Source organism: Seriola lalandi, unplaced genomic scaffold (assembly GCF_002814215.2).
Source record: "Seriola lalandi dorsalis isolate HSWRI2012SDOR001 ecotype SW California unplaced genomic scaffold, Sedor1 jcf7180002054487, whole genome shotgun sequence".
Classification (NCBI taxonomy): domain Eukaryota; kingdom Metazoa; phylum Chordata; class Actinopteri; order Carangiformes; family Carangidae; genus Seriola; species Seriola lalandi.
Genome location: NW_019525040.1, coordinates 8,596 through 30,391, shown reverse-complemented (window position 1 = coordinate 30,391; position 21,796 = coordinate 8,596). Strand labels below are relative to the sequence as shown.

The window sequence follows — 21,796 nt, the reverse complement described above, 5'->3', positions numbered from 1 at the left end:
AATGAATACAGTCAAGTGGTTATGGTGACTTCTCTGGCATTATCTACTTTCTGATATATAAATATAACATCAATGTATATCACCGTTCAGTAGGTCAGGAAACAGAGATATACTGGAGTTGGCTTTCATGACCTTTAAATGTCCTCCAAAATTATTCCTAAATGTCCAATTAAAGACTTTCTAATTGAAGGTTCACATCTGGCTTGTTTTTTAGTTTACACAACTCCTTACTTTCATCAAAAAGAATTGGTACTGGTACATTCGTGACCCTGATCCTTTTTGATATGATGTTGCAGTAGTTTTTTAATGTGTGCAACTGATTGCAAACTGACTGCAGACTAGTGTTGGTGTTTATGTGTGTGTGCCATCAGTCTGACAACCCTGTGCGATAAGGCTGCCTGGGGAGCGTAGATAAGTGTGTTGAGGTGAAAATTGTATTCACAGCCACTTTGTGGCGTGTTGCACAGTGTCTTAAAGCCACATATCTGTCAGTATTTGTGTGTGTGTCCACACACCTCAAATAAATGGACTTTTCCCTCATCTGACTGGATTGTTTTGACCACTGGGTCTTTATCTCATGATGGATATCTTCTCGCTATTATTGAAATCACTGAAACACTCTGATGGAAGCTAATGGCAGAGTAATAGAAGTTACGGCAGCTTAATTACCAAACAAGGCAAATATTTTACGAACACAGCCTGGGCCTTTATAATTAAAGGTTAGTGAGCCACGCTTACTGCAGCTGCTCAGTAGGGTAGCCAGCCACGAATTTACTGTTGTTTATTAGGCTTCTAATGCTCGTTGAAAATGGCTGTCTGTGATGTACTGTAGATGGTCTGGAATTGCACTTTGATTATATTTAATGTGTTGTAGCCACCTTGAAAACTTATTGGGTGTTTATATTTTTATAAAAATATTAAGTTGTATTAGAATATATAGTACTGTACATGCAGTGACATATCTACTGTTTTACCACTGACACTTCCACTTTTGCCGTAAATTGGGAAAACAACCGAACTCAGAAAATATCTAGTTTTCATATACACATTTTGGCTACTTCATAATAATCATTAATTTTCCTTTCTTCTCAAGAAGTAACTGGATGATTTTTTTCCTTCACATGTTTGGTTGGCTTGTATGCTGGTGATATTCGTGGCAGTAGTTCTCTTGGTTTTATAGCCCATTACATGAGGCTGGCCTAGTGGTTAGAATGTTTGCATGCTGGATCGATAGCCTCCCTGCCTGCCCACTAGAATTAATAAGATCATTGATTAGCTGCCTCCCACTGATTGATTACTCCTTTACAGTATTGACTCAGTCTATTATTAGATCCCCTTCTGATGGGATGCTCTTGTGCCTAATGAAATTGCTTTTGTGTGATACAATGTTGATTAGAAAATTGTTGGAAAAGCCCCATTTTTGCTAGCTTGGTACTAAATTTGTAGCTCATGCTTAAAGTCTGTAAGTAGTAGAACAAGATTTACATGCATCTCAAAATGTGTTAAAAGCTCATCTGGAATTATTGCACACACAGACAGAGAGAAGCCAGTAGACACACACATATTCACACAAGCTTGAAGGAAATGTTTTGTGGTTTCTTAGTGCAGTGCAGTTGAAGGAGGAGTAGGCCCGGCGGAGCGTAGGGAGTGATGGATGGGAAGCCGTCCTGGTTTCATTCCAATAAATGAGCGGCGTTCCACTTGGGCTTCCCTTCACAGCCCCAGCCAGTGAAGCCACGATGGAGACGGATGGGCCTCTCACTGCTGGGTGTTAGAGGAGAGCAGAGGGGAGAGGGAGAAATTAAAGGGTGAGGAAAGAAGTGGGGGTAGAAAGAGAGAGAGGAGATGTGAACAGAGAGAGAGGGATGAGGCGGGAGGTAGTTATGATAGTAGAGGGTAGCTAGAGTGACAAGGAAGTAAGGGGCAAAACAAGTTGGCGAGGGAAGAGGAAACAAGTTGGAAAGAGAAATGGAAAAGGAAATGAAAAGTCAAGGCGAAAGAGAGAAGGAAAGAAGGATGGGTAAAGGAAAGAACGCAAGGGTTCCCTCTCCCTGTTTCTGTTTGGCTGACTGCACCAGGGCAAGGATATATGGATATGCCATAGCTGATATGACATGTAGCACGCTTGGCTGTGCATTCTGATTATGTGTTGAATTGTGGAACGTGCAAGTGTGACCATCTCATCCTGCCAAGTCTGATAGCTAGCATTAACCAACCAAGAAGATAAAATTGGTCTATGGGACTAACAGGGGCTGTATTACATGATGTAGTCTATTCTAACCTAAAGTGTTTTTTTCTTCCCCCTCCCCCCTCCCCACCCCCATTCCACCCTGTTTTTTTCTTTTTTATACCCTTTGTCTCTACTCCTGATAATCTTTTCTTTATTTCTGCATCTTCTGTCACTCAAATCCTCTTTTGTTTCTTTCTTACTCATCATCTCCACCTACCTTTTGTGTTGTATTCCTCTGTTCCCCTCCCTTTTTCTCTTTAGACATATCCCTCCAGAGTGGCCCTGGTGCCCAGTATGAGACCTCTCATTGGGGAGCCTCTTTGCCAGTTGACAGCTTCTCCAGTGCCAACAGTTGGGACAAAGTGATTATTGACGGAAGTGACACAGAAGTTTGGCCCTCTATCAGCCGCAGTAGTGACAACAGCCACCCTGCAGCACCAGAATGCCCCTTGGGCTCAGCTAGCTTTAACCAGGACACCAGTGCTATCACTACCACCAGTAGTTGTAGTTTTCTGAGTATGGCCACAGGTGCCGCAGGCCAGCAGGCCCACTACCCCTCTCTTAAAGCTAACAATAACATGATGACAGGACCTGGGTCAGCCAACACACTAGCTGGTAATAGAGGTTGGGGCTTGGATGGGAAACAAGATGGTATCAATGGTGGCCGAGTTGGAGCGCCCAATAACTGGGGCTCTCCCAATTTTAACTTGAACCTCAATCCCAATGCCAACCCATCAGCCTGGCCTGTTCTGGGCCATGAAGGTGGTGGAGGTGGTGGTATTGGTCCCAATGGGATGTCCAACTCCTCATCTCTCCCACCAGGTATTAATGGCAATGGGAACATGGGAAATGGGAGCCTAGGAGGTGCGGATAATGGTGCGGGAGGTTGGGTTGGCATGATAAGTGCTAACGAAAATGATCAACAACACCCTTCAACCAACACAAGCTTGTCCTTCAATATGGAACCTGCTAACCTTAACACTGATGGACCAAACCACACTAAGCAACAGCAACAAGCTCAGGAGCCTATGAGCCCTATCCATGGGTTAACTGGCTGGGGAGGCCAATCACCCACTGAATCATCCCAGCTCAATGGGGATACAACAGGCAGCTCTGTATGGGGTGGTGGAGAAACAAAGGCAGCTGACTCCCCCAAGGACTCAGGCTGGGACTCAACTCCTTCTGGAGGCCTTTCTGCCTGGGGCCGACAAGGCAGTGGTGGAGGGAGTAGTGGAAGTGGTGGTTGGGGTGACTGGGGAAAATCTTCTGGGGGTGGAGATGGATCTAAAGGCTGGGACTCAGTAGATGCTGGTAGTTCAGGTTCAGGCCAAGAGCAGCAACTTAGTTCATGGGGCCAGCAGCCTGGAACAGCCCCAGCAAGTGATGGTAGTGGGGACAGCAGTGAAGGTCGATCCCACAGAGACAGGTCTTCCAGCATGGAATTCGCCCCTCTGCTACCCCGGCAGGACCTGGACCCTAGGGTGCTGAGCAACTCGGGTTGGGGACAGACCCCCATCCGACAGCACACTGTATGGGAGATGGAAGAAGCCAACTCTGATGATGGGAAGAGCAACAGCAGCTCAGACACCATAGGAGGCTCCAGTTCCAATGGTGGACCTTCATCCACTAATGGAGGTACCATCAACCCTAGCATTGGCTCCAGTCAGAGGTCTGCATCTGGAGGAAAGGGTGACAGTGAAGGATCATCACCCTCTGGCTGGGGACCCCCTCCACCTCAGCCAATCCAAACTGGATCAGGATGGGGAGAACCCCAACAGTCACTCAGCAAAGCCCCAAATGGTACTACCAGTGGCTGGGGAGAGCCTTTGCCTACCAATGGTCCTAAGAATGGGGGCACACCATCTTGGGGTTCTGAGGACAAGTCACCCAGTTGGGATGATGGCCTAACAAAAAAACAGCCTAATAACTGGGGAGAAGGCCCCAAAAGCTCCCATGGTTGGGGTAACAGTAATGGGGGCTCCAATGGATCCAACACAGGGGAATGGGGAGAAGCAGAGGTCAAGAACAATGGGTCCTCCAGCAGCATGTGGGAAGGAGAAGGAGGAAATGCAGGAAATGGTGGATGGAAGGAAAGCCCTAGAGGAGGAAATAGAGGAGGAGGCTGGGGTAAGCCTGCTCCTGCTGTGACTAATAGCAGCTGGGGGGATAACTCACGTGGCAATGGCCCAGTGCAGGGAGGCTGGGGCTCTTCCAAGCCCCAGGAAAGCAGCAGCAGCAGCACTGGCAGTGGAGGAGGTGGTGGCATTGGTTCTTGGGGTGGTCCTGGTTCTGTGAAACAAAACCCCTCTGGCTGGGGCAATGTCAGCAAACAGGACCAGGGCATGGAGCCCACTGGCTGGGAAGAACCCTCCCCTCCCTCTATCCGCAGGAAGATGGAGATTGACGATGGAACATCCACCTGGGGTGATCCCAACACCTACAACAAGACTGTCAACATGTGGGATCGCAACAATCCCAATAATAACCCAGGCAACAGCGGCCCACCTCCTAGTAAAAATGGTGGAATGATTATGCCCAATAATAACAACAATCACTCTGTCGGCCCTGGGAACAACAATCACCATCACAGTCACCACATGCACCACCATCCCCATCATGGCCAGCCCCCAACTCACCTGCAACACCATGGAAACAACAATGGGTCACCCAACAATGCCGCCTCACATCCAGGTGCTGGTCCCCAGGGTAGATCCCCCCTCGCCAACCCAGGTAATATACAAGGCTGTGCTCCTATGTTAAAATAATATTTGATAATCTGAAAATGTCGTGTCTATTTAGAAATGTAGTATGTATGAATGAAAAAAAAAAAAAAAAGAAAAAAAAATACACTTAAAACCTAATATTTTTGGAACTCAAAAATGTTTTGTTAATAGAGTAAGCCAGAGGGAATAAAAAGTGACCGAATTAATAATGACATTTATTTTTTTGCATTGTTGGCAACGATGGTTAGTATCTTTAAAGATTATTCATTAAAAGATTTCTCTCACAGTGATTATTAAGTAGATAGATAGACTAGATAGTCTCAGAGGTATTGAGGGCCTGGTAATGGTCATGCATGCATAATTATAATATTTGTACTGCAAGCTGAAGTTAGGGCTGCAGCCAGTTCAAATAAGTCTTTGTGAAGACAAAAGCAATGCATATAAGCATAGCAAAGCTTTAATAGCCAAACTCTCTCCTTTTGATTGTGAATGAGACTGTTGCCCTCTGCAGTTTGCCATTTGCACTACACCTATCAAATAACATCATGACCGATTTAAGACACATTTGTGCTGAGCAGTTATACTTCAATAGCCATCTCTACTGAAACCAGTATAAATAAAGAGAGAAGAGGGGGATTGGAAGATCTTGCACTGGCTGTCCTGAGCCGCTGCTTATATCCAGCTCCTACACATTCTCACACACACACACACACCTGACAACCCAGACCTAGCTGGTCAGGGGCCTGCTGCTGTCAGGAAGAGGCTGCTATGAAAGGCTTCTATATGTAGCTAACTAGACACTGTCTCAACTGACAAGCTTAATGTTAATCTCTCTTATTAATATGTCACTACAACTCATTGTGATGGCCTGAAAAGACGATGTGAGAAAAAAGGAGATGAAACTTCATTAGTTTTCAGCTCTGCAGTGGTTTTTGCAGTAGCTGTCTGAAGCGAAAGAGTTTTCAGACATCTCTTGAATTCAAACAGTACTTGGGAGCATCCTTCCATTGTTTAGTACTCAAGGAAGGACTTTAGGGGAATGATGTGTAACTGGAAGATAAAACTTGCAAGTGGATTAAGATTTTACTGCACCAAGAATCATTTTTTTTATTTTCTTTCATCCAGGTTGGGGAGAGCTTCCCAGTGTTCAGCCCAAGTCAGAGCCTGCTTGGGGAGAGCCAGCTGCTCCAACATCAACTGTGGACAATGGCACCTCTGCATGGGGCAAGCCACCAGGGGGAGTGGGAGGGTGGGGAGACAGCAGCCACGAGCCCTCTGGACCCTATGGCAGGGCCAACGGACCCCCAGGTTCTGCACCCTGCAAACCAGGTAACACCTACAGATGAATAATATTTGCTGACACAGAGATGCATGATTAGAAAAGCAGCATGGCCCAGCATTGCCAAATTGTAGCAAGATGAAGGAATATGTTCAGTGCCATCGGTTTTTGATCACACTCCTGGGCACACACCCCTTCTGGCCGCTATAAAACCATAGAATAGCCATACAGAACAGATTACTGTGCTATTATATGTGCTGGTGCTAGTAAAAGTAGCTTTTCTGCTTCAGCCTCTCAGCATGATTGTTATTATAGGCATCTGTGATTCAGATTGTGTCCAGTGGTACCACACCCTCTGTAATAGACTGATTGACGATAACTCCCAGTGTGTGTGCACTAGCATACTTCAGTTAAGGGAACAAAAACAGGAAGTTCCTTCAGACCTGCACTATTTGTGCCAATTCTGAAGGTCTTTGATAGTGCTAGTGTGTTGGTAAGATTAAAGCAATTCCATGCCTCAGTGGGTCTTGGTTATTTGTGCTGTTGGATTGAAATGTTAGAAATGGTTGAGGGAGATGTTGGGGGGGGGGGTACAATGTCAAATGGCAACAGTGGCACCAAGTGGTCAGATTGAAAATTACCTGCTGCTCATCCTCTGAAATGGCTTGTGTGTTCTCAGTGTGCATTTAGGATACACAAACACATATGTTCACTGAATGTATTAATATTGTTATCTCACATTCTCACTGTGTTTAATGTCTCTCTCTCAGGCCCCAAACCTATGCAAGATGGCTGGGGAAATGGAGGAGAGGAGATAGGCATGTCTACTGGCCAATGGGACACTGAGGATGGGGACATGTGGAACAGCCCCACCTCCCAGGAGAGCAGTTCTTCGTGCAACTCCTGGGGAAATGGACCCAAGAAAATCCCAAGCAAGGTCAGAGAACATACTTGATTTTGTCATAAACATAGTGATAAATGATAATGTTGGGAATTGTTGTCATTTGAACGAACTTAATTGTTGGTAAAATTAATTAAAGATATTTTCACTTGTGTGTTGTCAGGGGAAGATGGGCAACAAGCCAGATGAGGCCTGGATCATGAACCGTCTCATCAAACAGCTCACTGACATGGGCTTTCCGGTATATTTAGAAAATATTTGGAAAGCTTTTCTGACACTGACATATATCACTCATAAGTTTTCTTTAGACTTTTCTTTTAGGTTTTTACTCAAGCAGGCCATAAATATAACCCTTCTTACAATTAAACCATGGTCACTGACAAGCGCATGTTATCCATGTTTTACAGAGAGACCCTGCTGAGGAGGCTTTGAAAAGCAACAACATGAACCTTGACCAGGCCATGAGTAAGTTTACCGACATGTTTCTGTGTGTCTTGCATATATATTGCAAAACGCCAAAATGAAATGGTTTTAATCAGTGTAACAGCACAAATAAGCCTTTTTTTCATATTTTTCAAATTAATTAATTCATTACTTAACACTGTTGCTACATCTCCTCTTTGATTGGGAATTATACCAAACCATACATTTTTCAGTAAATACATTGTATTTAATTAATGTAATATAGCCATTTCTTGAAGAAAAAATGCATTCAAAACATATCACTTATTAGATGAAGTGCCTAAAAAATGATTGTGATATTTGGTTTTGTCATGCAGTGTATTTCCATGTCTAGATTTCATAAAAACTTTTAACATTCTCCTTTCTGTTCCCAGGCGCCCTGTTGGAGAAGAAGACGGACCTGGACAAGCGGGGCATGGGCATGTCTGATTACAGCAACGGCATGAACAAGCCCCTGGTGTGTCGGCCCTCTGCACTCTCCAAAGATCCCTCTGACCGCAACAACTTTCTTGACAAGGTAAAAAAAAAAATTAGCAACTGATCATTTTGTGGGCATTTGCTGTTTTTTAATAGATTTACAGTAACCATTTTGACGTGTGTTACAAAGAAAGGTTTAAAAAAAAGTTATTATTAATATCACTATCTGATCAGACCAGTACAATATTAGGATAAAATCCATCTTCACATACTTAATCATTTATGTTTGGAATGTGTATTTGAATGTCTTTATTTTCTTATCTCTTCATTCTCTCATTAACTATTTATTTTTCTCTGGTCCAGGATGGTGTTCTGTCAGATGACACCCCCCCATCACCGTTTCTGCCTTCCCCCAGCCTGAAGCTCCCCCTGGCCAACAGTAGCCTTCCTGGGCAGGGTCTGGGACAGGGCAACCCGGGGCTGGCCATGCAAAACTTGAACAACAGACAGGTAACACAGTGAGCACACACAGTTGCACTACACAATGCCACAGAACCTTGAGTTGAAAAATATAACCCTTGACAATGTTACACAATTTAAATAACAAACCTGCAGTAAAACCTACCTTGGTGAAGCTTGTAATACTCTGTTAATATTGAGTTAAAAATGTTCAGACTGTGGGAGTTGATGCTATATAGAAGCTAACCCTGCAGCTGTCATTTTCCCTCCATATTAATGTACAGTGAAAAACAAAGTACTTGAGTACATTTGAACAGCTGCTTTATTAATAACAAAATATACTGAGAGCAAAACCTTATTCAGTGCAAAACCCAATTTTATCAACAGTCTGTTTATCACATCATAACTTCATAACCATCATTTTGAAATGGAATGGCTTTGTGCAGGATTTAAGTGTATATCATGCGATGATGGCAATAACATAAATTGAATTTGTTTCAGACACATCTCTCTACCGGCATGCGCTCCTAAATCTCTACTTTTCTGTTGCTCACTTATGTGTGTATGACCTTGCCTGAAGTGCCCATTGAAATCAGATAGTTAAGCTCTATCAAATATCACCCCCATAGGCAGCCATGGCCCAGAAAACTCCAGTATGTCCTTGAAGCCCAAACAAAGGCACTGTAAGCGGGCTTTTTTGTGGTGTTTTCACTGAATAGAAAGCAACAGCAACATGGAATACAAAATGTGGATAAAACTACCTTATACAGGCTAATTCAGGGGTCACCAACCTTTTTTCCTCTGAGAGCTACTTTGACAAACTGAGAGTGGCTAAGAGCCGCTCATGTCTTTATATTACTAGATACATTTATTCATATAAAAACCCAAAGAATGCTCTCCAAACCAAACCAGCTGAATAAGCTGTTTTTTTATGCAACTTGTCATCAAATATCAATATCCAAAACTCATGTTTTGAAATAATCTTAAACCCACATCAGACATCACAGGTGTCAATTTGAGGATCAATTTTTATGTCAAAAATCAGTCTTAATTTTGTCAAACCTGAACATGCAGACATGAAAACACATATTTTTACATTCAGTTTGACTTACTACACTACCAAGAATGCAATTATGTCCATTGCAAATAAACATCAATTCTATATTCCTAGAATTAAAGAGAAAAAATAAGCTCCTTGTAACTTCAGAACGCCTGGGAATCATCACGTTTCAACAGTTTCTTTAGTATCAGAATAATACAGTTATAGTTGTCAATAAATCCAATGATCCAATAGTACATAGCAAACATGAACTTATAATAGCCAATTCAGCATGCTTTGTTTTCCACAATGTAAACAAATGCAGGCTAAAAAAAGGGGGCTCATGATGCAACCCACAGTGTAACTCACTTATTCCATGAAAACATACTTCCTGCTGCTTGGAAAAGTTTAGTTTACATCTGTTCATATAAGTGAGGATTTATAACATTTAATTTAACATTATCCAAAATAGATGCTAAGACGGCACATAAATAAAGTTCAGAGCAGCCTAACTCATTTGACTGACGACTGTTTAACAAAAAAATACCTAGTGTTGAATATGGGTGGGATGTCTGTATTTGATTGTATAGCATTTTGAGCAGTTTTACTGAGTGAGGTTGTGTTGCTTAATGTTTGTACTGTGAATCCATGGTTTGTAAATACTATATTCTCTGAACCTTTGGGCGAGCTACTCTAAAACAGGAGCAAGACACTAGTAGCTTGCAAGCGATGTGTTGGAGACCCCTTGGCTAATTGTTTTGGGCTATTTGAAAAATGAAAATAGTCAGAGTTTCATGGTCTAAATACCTGGTTGCTCTCACTTGGTATTCAGTACATTCTTTGGTGCACAAGGTGTAGTGTGAAGTTAGACCTTGAGGATAAATGCTTTGAAAAATGTTTTTTGGCATTGCTATGTGGGCTGGCAATATCACTGACCCAACAGGCTTTTGAGTGCACCTTAAAACATTTTTTTCATCTAATTCAAGTGCACTCAGTCATGTATTGAATGAATCCATCAAACTCATGAAGACATGACAGTTGAAGACTTATCTCTTGACCTTACTTATCTGTTTGCTGGATTGGTCATATACACACATTTCTTCCCAGTTGGGTAGCTCATCTCTTCAATTAAGAAATGTCATAGAATAGCTTCAGTAATGTGAATTATGGATGTGTTGAAGAGGATTCATGGTGCCTTTATGACTCTTACTTATAGATACCCAGTGGAATGTTTGGCAGTAGTGGAGCAGCACAAACCCGGGCCATGCAGCAGCAGCCTCCTCAGCCACCTGTGCCACCTCTCAGCTCCTCCCAGCCTAGTCTACGTGCTCAAGTGCCTCAGTTTCTCTCCCCTCAGGTAGAGACACACACATAATAATGGACATATTGGATGTGTAACATGGAGCTATATCGGTTCATAACACACTGGACCAGGTTAAAGTTGGTTGACTCTGACCAGGGAACACAATTTGACACCCAAAATTGTAAATACAGATTTCTCAACTAGTGCATAGTCTGCATTTTTTCTCATTCCTTGTCTTATTCTATTAAAACTGTCCCCTGAATGTGGCTGTAATTTGTGCGACATCACAGTGATTTTTCAGCGTATCATACATCTTTGATGAAAATTCATAATTGTAGAAGTAAAGGAGCAGAAATATACTGTGAAGATAAAAACTCATTATAAGTTATTGTCTGGTAACAATACTGGGAGTGTTAAAACCTCTTGACTGTGCAAGCCTCCTCTGCCAGTCCCTTTCGCTTCTCTTTACCTCCTTGCACACATGTAGTAATGACTAATTTTACCTCGCCAGAAGCAGCTCTTGTGCAGTTGTTGTGATTTGCAGTGACTAACTTGTCATCTCCCATTTTTGCCTCCACATTCTTCTATTCCCTCCAGGTCCAAGCACAGCTCTTGCAGTTTGCAGCAAAAAACATAGGTCTGAACCCTGCACTTTTAACCTCACCAATAAACCCTCAACAAATGACCCTGTTGTACCAACTTCAGCAACTGCAAATGGTAAGTCAACATCCTGCTTTCCAATTGTTTAATTTGTAGCCCATCATTTACTTAGAGGCTTTTGGCAGAAAATGTGTGTCATGAACTTTTTAAAGTGGTCCTGGCTCTAATCTGAATGGAAAGGAGATGAAACCACAATAACAAAACATATCTGACTTTTTGTCATTTTGCCATTTGCAATGAGTGACAAATATCCAATGAAGACTTAAATGTGTCCATGTGAAAACACATGAGAAAGTAGAGCTTAATTGGTGAAAATAACACACAAAACAGGTGACCCCTCTCTCATAGTGTTTTAGTTTTCCCTCTATTAATGTGTTTTTTATTAATGTTTTGTACTTTGGGTTCCCTTCATTCAGGCGTACCAGCGTTTACAAATCCAGCAGCAGATGATGCAGGCGCAGCGCAATGTTTCCGGGCCCATTAGACAACAAGAGCAGCAAGTGAGTCAACAAATGCATCATTGCAGCCACAAAACTTATGATCGTAAAAGTAACTTATTTCATGTGCGTGACCGCATGTGAGCACTGACTGAAAACACTGTGATGCAGCTTGTTTCTCAACAGATATTTGGTGTTTCACATGACAGAGGGGAAAACATTGTTAAACAAAAGTTGCTCAAACTTAAAGTAATATTTGCACAGGCACTTCCTATTCAACATTAGTCAGTCCGTTGTTCTCCTTTTCACGAAAGGAGAACAAGTTTGTTCTCCTTTTTTGATTGTTCTTTTTGTTATACAGATATTAGTGGCCTGTCTTTAAGATAAGGCCTGTTGAAAGAGCTTTTTGAAAAAGTGCTTGTTCCTCCCATGATTTTTCAAAACTTTTAATAAACCTAATAATCTTTATTTCCATATCATCTCTCCTTTCTCCTTGGTTTTCTGTTTTTGCTTCTTTTCTCTACCTATTTTCATTTGTTTAATACCTTTTCATCCTCTTATTTTCTCATCCCTTTCATTCTAACCTCAGCTGTTTTTCCTCCCTCCTCACTCTTTCTTTCGCTTGCTCTCTCTCTCTCATTATTTTTTCCATCCAGCTTGCTATTGCCGTCATATAATGTGATTAATCTTCTGTTTTCCGCACCCTCATTGTCCAACACTTTCTTTTGTGATACATTGTTGTGACAGTCCCTCTCTTTTCCCCTCTCTTTTCTTCCAGGTTGCACGTACAATCACCAACATGCAGCAGCAGATCCAGCAGCACCAGCGTCAGCTGTACCAGGCGCTGCTGATGAAGCAGCAGCAACTTCCCTCTCATTCCTCCTCCTCTTCCTCCTCCACTGGTTTGCATCCCCCTGGTGGCCTCGCCGGAGGCCCTGGCTCCGGCAAATCAACCCTGGACCCTTTCACAGGCCCACACCAGGCTCCGGGCCTTGCCGACGCACTGCACACCAAAGAGCCGCCATCTTCGCCCAACGCCTACAGCACCTACCCTCTCTGTGAGTCTAGGACAGGGAAAGTACCAGGTTGATGGTGACTTTTGCTCAAACAATGTGAATTTGACAACATGTAGCTTGCATGTTGAGACTAACAATTTTCTTCTGCTGCTCTTTAGGTAGCAACCCTGTCATGCATGCATCTGTACTCATAATGTATCGTGTTGCCACCCATAAGTCATAAATTATGTGAAGCACTTATGAATGTTTCCAACAAAAGGGAAAAATTCAACTAGCCATTTTTCTGAGTACTGCAGATTCACATTGAACTTTTTCTATCTTCTGACAACATATTAACACCTCATCTCCTAAACAAGGATCAATGAACAGTTCTTTCATGTAATTAAAAGGTGGATATTTTCCTGCTTTATTTTGAGCTGTTTTTACTAGATTTTTGCTAATGGATACAAATCTTCCACTGCCAACTTGCATATTATGAGTAAAATAAAAAAGACGTTATTTCATTTATTTAGAAGTTAATTTTGTGTTTGCAGCTGGACTGAATCCAAACATGAATGTAAACTGCATGGAGGTTGGGGGTCTGTCCCTGAAGGAACCCCCTCAGCCCCAATCCCGCCTGTCCCAGTGGACACACTCCAACTCCATGGACTCTGGCAACTCCTCAAACATGGAGAACAACCTCAATAAGCATGGTATGTTTCAGAAAAACACAGACAAGCATGCACACATTCATTCAATCCATACAGTGATAAAAGGTTAAAAATGAAACCAGCTTTACTGTGGACATTTCACATATGATGTTTTCATATGAATTGATACAGTCCACCAGCCCATTTGCTGTATTGTTAACTGTTAGGCAGCTAAGAAGTTATACAATAGCAGCTATAATTCATCAGGGTTTAGAAATAAGAGAAAAATGTCACTCTTTTTAGTTGATGCAATAGTTCCTTTCTATACTGAGAGAAAAAAATTGTGCAAAAGTGAGATTTCATAGCTAACGACTACTTAAGTTTAATACAGGTTTTATGATAACAACAGTGATTTTCTCAAGTACTGTAAAACCTGTTTAAAATCATAATTGATAATGTCACCCACCCATCCTGACTAATTTCAGCCTCTCTGGCTTGTTTGCAGGTGAGAACTTCAACAAATGACACTAGCTTGTTTTCACTCAGAAACCTTTTCTCTGTACACTTAACTGCAAGCTGATTCTGAGCTCCAATAACACCTTAGGTATCATAGTGCTCTACACTAGCAGAGACAGGTCAGCTAGAGGCTGCTCGTGCTTTTTCAGTTTCACAACCTGCTAAACCTCTCCTCATCCAAATGGATGCCCTGACACCACATTTTGTAGACTGGTACACACCCCAGATCTCACACAAACCTCCATTTTACACTCCCTGATCATTCTGTGCAGTAGTAAATGTATGGTATTTTTCACCTCTGAACATGGTTAAATAAAGTACATTTATTTTTTTCAAAACAAAATAACCAAAAAAGTGTGTTCATCTTTGAATTAGAATTAAATACCAGTAAATAAAATACAGTAAAGAAGGCAAACTGCAGCATACAGGTCTTTCAATCTCATACTCGCACTCTTCAAGCTCTTTGGTCACAAATACCATAGAGATACATGATAAACTGTGACAGCCTAGTCTTTGGTGGCTTAATGGGTGGAGTCTTTAGGTAACAGGCTTCGTTTGTAGCATAGTCAGTGCCAGCACCATTCAAAGGGAACATGTACATGGAAATATTAAGTCCACGTATATATGACCTATAATACACAATTTTCAAATGTAATCTCCAGAAAAAAGGCACATTTGGACTGTGTCGTGAGTTGAGTAAATGGCTTAGTGACACCAACTTATTGACCCCCACAGTTTCCATTTTAACATTTAAGATATCATCACACATGCGCCTTTTTTTCCTCCACACATCCTGCCAGCAAACATTCACTTTGATTAGGATCTAACAGTTATCTTTTTTCAGTAATTTTCCTTTCCATGCACTATAGAAACATGTGTTGATGGCCTTAAAAGAGATTCAGAGTATCAGTAATCTTATTTTATTGTAGACATCACACCAGTGACATTTAACTCTGAAAAAGCCTTCAATCTGTATTTTTAGTGTTTGCCTGTGTTATGACTTATTAAAGTTGATATTATGAACAAAAGTAATTAAAAAAAAAAAATGTCTGGCATACAATATAATTCCTATAATCTGTGCATTTAACAGTATTTTTGTATTCAATCTAATTGAATCTAATCTAATTTAAAATGTAATTAATTTAATAGTGATTTCAATTTAGTCTCTTATTTGTCTTGTAGGTGCCATATCTGCTGCCTCTACCCTGGGCCCCCCTGGCAAGCCCCCCCAACTGGAGGACTCATACAGCCCTTACAATCTTATATCCAGCTCTGAGTCCCCCACCAGCCCCTTGGTGCCCCCAGACAGCTGGGGCCAGGGCAAGAGCCCCAGTGAAAAGATCTCTAATGGGACCAACATTAACTGGCCCCCAGGTGAGGAGAAAATATAAATAAAGAATATTGCACATTTTTAGGAGTCATACTGGTTTATAGTTGCTGCTACTTGGAGAATTATTTTTGTAATGGTCAAACCTGAGAGGGTTGCAATCAGCATTGTACACTGAAAGTTGACCGTAAAAGAGCAATGAATGATTTTTGCAACTGCAAAAAAAAAAGAGGAAGTTTATTTGAGGTTTTTTCTGTTTTTGTTTAAACTGTTTGGAAGCCATGTGATGGCAATCTTAAAGTTCTATAAGATTTGATCTTGTTGTGTTTAAAAAAAAAAAAAAAAAACGTTATTCAGCACTTTATTTTTTGCCCTTAGAGTTCTGCCCAGGTGTGCCATGGAAGGGCCTTCAGAACATCGACCCTGAGAATGACCCCAACATGACCCCTGGCAGCGTTCCCAGCGGTCCCACCATCAACACCAACATCCACGATGTCAATCGATACCTGCTGCGGGACAGAAATGGAGGTATGAACAGAAGCATAACCATAAATATCAATAAAAGACAACCCCTAACACTTGACCAAAACATGCCGTGTAAAGTGACTCTGATGCAAATGAATACTCACTTAGACAAGCTGACCCATGTTACTATCTGTACTCCACCACAGGACCCAGTATTGTGCTTGTACTGATGCTGACATGAAGTTACTTGTTTTTTGTTTTCTTTTTCTTTCTGCCCACAACACGGTTACTCTACATTCATATAGCCACTTCCCCAGCTCCACCACTTCAGAATGGCTCTCTGCCGCCAACCAGCAGTGACTGGCCAGTCAGTGACTACTCTAGCTCTTTCAGTCTGTCATCCTGTGATGGGGACAGCTCAGGTACACATCCAGAGTATCTTGCCTCCCTATGTGGACCTGCTATATCCCTCCTCACCCAAATGGGAGCCCTAATAGCCTTAAGACAGTCACAAGACACTGTCTTAGGCCCCTTACTTATTCTAAACCTTACCTAAACCTTGACCTATTTCATGACCTCTCTTACTCCAAATCACACCTAAACTTGTTCCCTCAGTGCCTTTAGTCAACGCCTTTACTGATACTGAGACAGCAACCTCACCTAAATGTGAGCCATCTGTGCCTCTTTGATCCAACCCACAAAAATACCAGCCTCACCCAAGCCGGTCATGACATCAGTACACACCCTGTGTTTTGTTTGTGTGTGTGTGTTTGTGTTGCTTCACTATTGAAACATAAATATTTCTGGTGGGTGCAATGAGTTTTATCTGATTTAGTTCAAATAAATCATCAACATTTTCAAAATTGAGAAGAATACTTTGGTATGTTTTAACATATTTTTAAATTTTAGCCAGACTAATTTTGGGGAAAATTAAGTATGGAAAATAAGGAATTAGTGGCTTGCATTGCTGTTTGCATCAGAGACTTTTTTAATGCTACCCCTAATGGAGTGCCACATTTTCAAATTCTAAACATAGATGTTGTTACATTTTACTTCTATCTCTACATCTTTGTCTTTAACTTTATTCTCTCAACTGTCCATCTCCCCATCCTCTCTCTGTAAAGGTAAACTGTCTGACATGAAGTCCACCTGGTCCCAAGGGCCCATCTCCCAGAGCCAAGGCTCTCTGTCCCATGAGCTGTGGAAAGTCCCCCAGGGACCTCGCAACTCTGTGGCGCCTTCTCGGCCCCCACCAGGCCTCACCAACACCAAGCCCTCCTCCACATGGGGCGGTAACTCACTGGGTCTGGCCCAAGGCTGGAGCGGCTCCTACTCCTCTGGTGAGCACTCATTTTTATGAGAAGCACTTAATGGGACTTACTACACACTGGTCACAAACTCATGCACCATTCCTTCAGACAATTCAATCAACCTGCAGTTCAAAGCATAATATTGAAAGAAAGTGGAAAAAAATTGATACAAAAAATTTGCATCTACTTGTGTATGTCCAAATTAATTCTATACTTGGGAAATATTACAAAGTTTATCAACAATTGTGAGTCTCAGGTTTTATTTTGAGGTGTTTCTCTTTATATGGACGAGATATCTTTTAATATATCTTATTATATTTACAATATAAATCCACTAACTTTTTAAGAAACAAATATCATGTTGCAACTAAGAATTTTTCTCAAATAGCTGAAGCTATTTACAACATCTGTGGTAAATGAAGACTATTGCTATATCTTGCTATAATGTATTTCACACCTAGCAAACGCAGACATGACTATAAGTGCATAGGTGTGGTGTAGTTCAAAGCTGCGACTCTGTACTCGCTTTCAAAGTGCTGGCTGAAAACACCTTGCTAAACTGACATTTTGAGGTTTACCGGCTCAGCAAAAAGCCACATTTAAACATCATACATGTGACCTTGTTTTGACATGACACGTCTTCGTTCATATAGGTCAAAGAGGAAAGAGCACTCTTAGTAGCACAGACAAGAGTCGTGCATGGAAGTAGATAACAATCAGTTGAGTGTGTCACGTTTTCCTTTGTTTTAAACTCTGTCATCAACCCCTGCGCTCCTGCACCATGTTGAAAAAGCGTGACACACATACTTTACATGATTACATGATACAAAATTACATGATGAATACACAGTTTCCCTTTTGGAATTACATTATGAGACCACTGTCACTTGAAATCTGTCAGATACTCTCTTTTTACTATCTGTGCCTTTGAAAGGCTCTCTATCATACATTTGCATATTAGACCAACTTTTTTTTAATTTTAACATTAACCCAAATTACTGTAATATAAAGGCAATAGCCTGTATTGACAGAGTCACAGAAAATCTTACTTTTTTTTTTTTACATTATATATAATTGTGTCTTCATTTCTCTTACAGAGGGAGCCACCTGGAGTACTGAAAGCTCCACCAGGACCAGCAGCTGGCTGGTGCTGAGGAATCTCACCCCACAAGTGCGTACTCTGTGATGTTAACCCTTAGCTGGATTGAAGCCACACTGTATTATGAGTAGAGGCAACAATTAAACATGCAGAATTCAAAGATAGTAGTGATTCATCTGATGGCTTTAGGGTAGGATGCAAGTAGAACAAACATGATCTTGTGCTTTCAGTTGTGTGATATGAAAAGATTCATGTTGTTTATTTGTTTGCAAAGGTGAGAAAGTAAAATGACTGAAGTGAGATAAAGTGGGAAAGTGAATTGTCAGTGCAAGAATACTCAAACAAACCACTCCAAAAAAGAAAGAAAACAAAAAAGGACAAAAATGAAAGTTGAATTTAAAATTGTGACTGAAAATATCATGTAAAATAGATGAATAAACTCAGATATTAATTGTAACTGCAATTATTTTGCACTTTGGTTTTCTTCTGTGCTCCAGATTGATGGTTCAACTCTGCGGACCCTGTGCATGCAGCATGGCCCCCTGATCACATTCCACCTCAACCTGACCCAGGGTAACGCCGTGGTGCGCTACAGCTCCAAGGACGAGGCCGCCAAGGCCCAGAAGTCTCTGCACATGTAAGCCTCAGCAAAATCTCTGTCATCAGCCAGCATGAGCTTAGGAAGCTGGAATTAAATTCATTTTTCCACCTTTTTGCTTTTAAATGTGGCTTCCTTTTTCCTATTAAAATTAAGGAACTTTAACTGAGAAATAAAATAGGAAAAAAAAGTTCCTGGGTTCTTACTGGGGTTTTCCCATACTGAGAACAATGCAGCTTTTGGATGAGTGCAGACAAAGTTATTTTGTATTTGGGCAGTCACATGAAAGAGTAGGTTGGGGAGTCATGTTGCAGTCGGCTATATTCTAATTTTAACAGTCATTATTGTAATCATGAAAGTGAAATGGGACAAAATACCAGAGTAGAGCCAGTCTGGGGGCTTACTGTCTGTGCTTTATCTGTAATAGTCTTAAGATTTATCCCCAATTTTGTTTTGCTCATGGTAGCAACTGGTTGTCATGGAAACAAAATACAAGACATGTGACCTACTTTTCATTACTAGCTGCACAAAATGTTGTTAAGGCAGTGCATGAAAAAGCATAACAGAATGAGCAAGCTCTTGACAAACTACAAGTTCCTTTTCATTGTAAGGTCAATGATATCCCCTTTTGTCCTATGTAAGGTGTGTGCTTGGAAACACCACCATCCTGGCAGAGTTTGCCGGCGAGGAGGAGGTGAACCGCTTCTTTGCACAAGGTCAGTCGCTAGGGGCAAACACCACTAGCTGGCAGGCCAACCCCGGAACCAATCAAAACCGGATGGGCGGGGCAGCGCAGTCCCACTCAATTGGCCAGTGGAGCAACAGCGGCGGTGGAGGCAAGGCAAGCGGAGGCGACCTGCTGTGGGGCGGGGTGCCCCAGTACTCTAGCCTGTGGGGACCACCGGGCGGAGAGGACGCCCGTGTGATCGGAAGCCCCACCCCCATAAACACCCTTCTGCCTGGAGATCTGCTGAGTGGGGAGTCCATGTAGGATGATGCCACGATACACTAACCAACCAACCAACCAACCCACCACCACCACCATCAGTGGAGGGTGGGGTGGGCAAAATAATAACAAAACATACAAAAAAAATTTTCAATATGAACAGGAGCAAAACCCAAGCAAATCATGTGGTGATAATCAGTATCAATTTGAACCTTTTTGAACTGTGAATTGTGATTCAGAAGGAGGGGGTCCCCACCACACAGACTGCAGACTCCAGTCCTTCTGTTTTACTTTTGTAGTTTTTATTTTGGTTTGGTTTACCTTTTTTGGGAAAAAAAAGCACGTTTTTTTTTTTTTTTTTCCTTTTGGTATTTTTGAAATGCATCATATAAAACAAACTGAAATGAGACACAACACAAAGAAACCTTTTAAGTGTTTTTAGTTTTTCCATAAGTATACATGACATTCTGTGTGAAGTGTTTTTAGGAGAAGCAATCAAAGCTGCCATCTGAGACTTTCCTTTTCCCTCCAAAAAAAGAAAAAAATCATCCCAAAATAAGACTTAAAACGACCATTCCCAGCATGTCCATGGCCAATGATGTGGTTTAAAGACCTTTATTAGTTATGTTAACATTTGTTTCTCAGCACTAATATTAGCCTTAAGTGCTCTCTGGCCCAGGTCCTTCCCAAGCCGCCTTTTTTAGTTTGTTTTGTAACTGAAGAAATAGCTGAAATCTTGCACAGTTTCACCTCTGAGCCAGCAAGTGGTACAGGACACGACTGGTGACCAACTCTGTCACTGGCAGTAAGAAGGCCTGGCCACGTGACTGGCCCTACCAATCATCAGCTTAATTATTTTGTCTTCTCAAAGGGATTGACTCAGCTATTAAATGTTTTGTTTTTTTTTTGTTTTTGTTTTTTTTGTAGGTTTAGATCCGAGCGCATTTTTGATATCTATCACAACATATAAGCTGAGAGAAGATTATTTGTGAACCTCGTTGCGTGTTTCCGTTTCCATACATGACTATGTATGTCCGGTGGCACCTAATCATTGACGTCTGCAAGCCCAGATCCTTCTGGTCACCTTCAACTTGGAACCCAGTCGCTTACTGGTGCTTTGTTGAATTTTATATTGTCCAATTTGTTATGAAGCCCAGTGGTCTCTATGGTCAGCCAGTTTTTGGGTGGGTGGGGGGGTGGGGGTGGGGAATACAATTTCACCTTGATGAGACAGTTCATTGTGCAATATACACCATAGACCTTTCTTCCGTCCATACTCGATGTCCACCGGAGGTGGTTTCTCTTTTGTTTTTTGTTTTTCTTTTCTCTCTTTTTTGATTGTTGCTGATTGCAGCAAAAGACTTTGGAACTTCAAAAAACTTACCCCCTTTTCAAAACTTGGATTCCCTCCAGGCCGCCAGTCCCCCTGAAACTGTTGGGAAAACTCTGCGAAGAGGAAGAAGCAGCTGTGCATGCAGCAAACTGTACTAAGAGTGAAACTGGGTACACAACAATGCACACTTCCTCTCTGCGTGCCACAGCCACACCCAACAGAGACTGAATCCACAGCGGGATCGGATGGTTCTGGGTATCTGGCACAATACCAAATAAGAGGGGTTTCTCCTAATGCAGTAGACCTACGAGTGTTCCTTGCGTTTGGTACTGTACAAACAGAAGAGACTAAGACTTTTATAAATTCAAAGGGTTTTATCATAGCACTTATGAAGAGCAAATCGCTTCAACTGCAATCCAATAAATCAAAAAAGGAGCAGCAAAAACATTGAAAACAACAAAAAAAATCCTGCTCTTTTATGTACTGTATCTATTACTTGGAAATGTGTCTGGCGTTGTTCCTCTGATAGCAGGATGAAGGGAAACAAAACTGAAATGTACCATTGGACTTTGGGGAAAAAACTGCAGTCTATGATTTTTTTTTTCTTCTTTGAACTTTATCAAAGTGAATATCACTGTTACTCCAAA

General features: G+C 41.7%; 1 protein-coding gene across 2 annotated transcripts in view; it reads left to right on the top strand.

The window, feature by feature from the left end:
* Positions 1 to 20,998, top strand: part of LOC111659769 (trinucleotide repeat-containing gene 6C protein-like) — a 52,109-nt gene extending 31,111 nt beyond the window's left edge. For both annotated transcript variants that reach the window (XM_023412804.2, XM_023412803.2), the window contains 18 exons: positions 2,492 to 4,960; positions 6,079 to 6,282; positions 7,003 to 7,169; positions 7,297 to 7,374; positions 7,541 to 7,598; positions 7,970 to 8,112; positions 8,376 to 8,522; positions 10,727 to 10,867; positions 11,411 to 11,530; positions 11,890 to 11,973; positions 12,689 to 12,968; positions 13,460 to 13,618; positions 15,254 to 15,445; positions 15,777 to 15,926; positions 16,988 to 17,203; positions 18,271 to 18,344; positions 18,770 to 18,909; positions 19,513 to 20,998. In XM_023412804.2, the coding sequence (XP_023268572.1) occupies positions 2,492 to 4,960; positions 6,079 to 6,282; positions 7,003 to 7,169; positions 7,297 to 7,374; positions 7,541 to 7,598; positions 7,970 to 8,112; positions 8,376 to 8,522; positions 10,727 to 10,867; positions 11,411 to 11,530; positions 11,890 to 11,973; positions 12,689 to 12,968; positions 13,460 to 13,618; positions 15,254 to 15,445; positions 15,777 to 15,926; positions 16,988 to 17,203; positions 18,271 to 18,344; positions 18,770 to 18,909; positions 19,513 to 19,861 (5,171 nt within the window). In that variant the 3' untranslated portion in view covers positions 19,862 to 20,998. The remainder of the gene's footprint in view (positions 1 to 2,491; positions 4,961 to 6,078; positions 6,283 to 7,002; positions 7,170 to 7,296; positions 7,375 to 7,540; positions 7,599 to 7,969; positions 8,113 to 8,375; positions 8,523 to 10,726; positions 10,868 to 11,410; positions 11,531 to 11,889; positions 11,974 to 12,688; positions 12,969 to 13,459; positions 13,619 to 15,253; positions 15,446 to 15,776; positions 15,927 to 16,987; positions 17,204 to 18,270; positions 18,345 to 18,769; positions 18,910 to 19,512) is intronic.
* Positions 20,999 to 21,796: the final 798 nt, after the last annotated feature.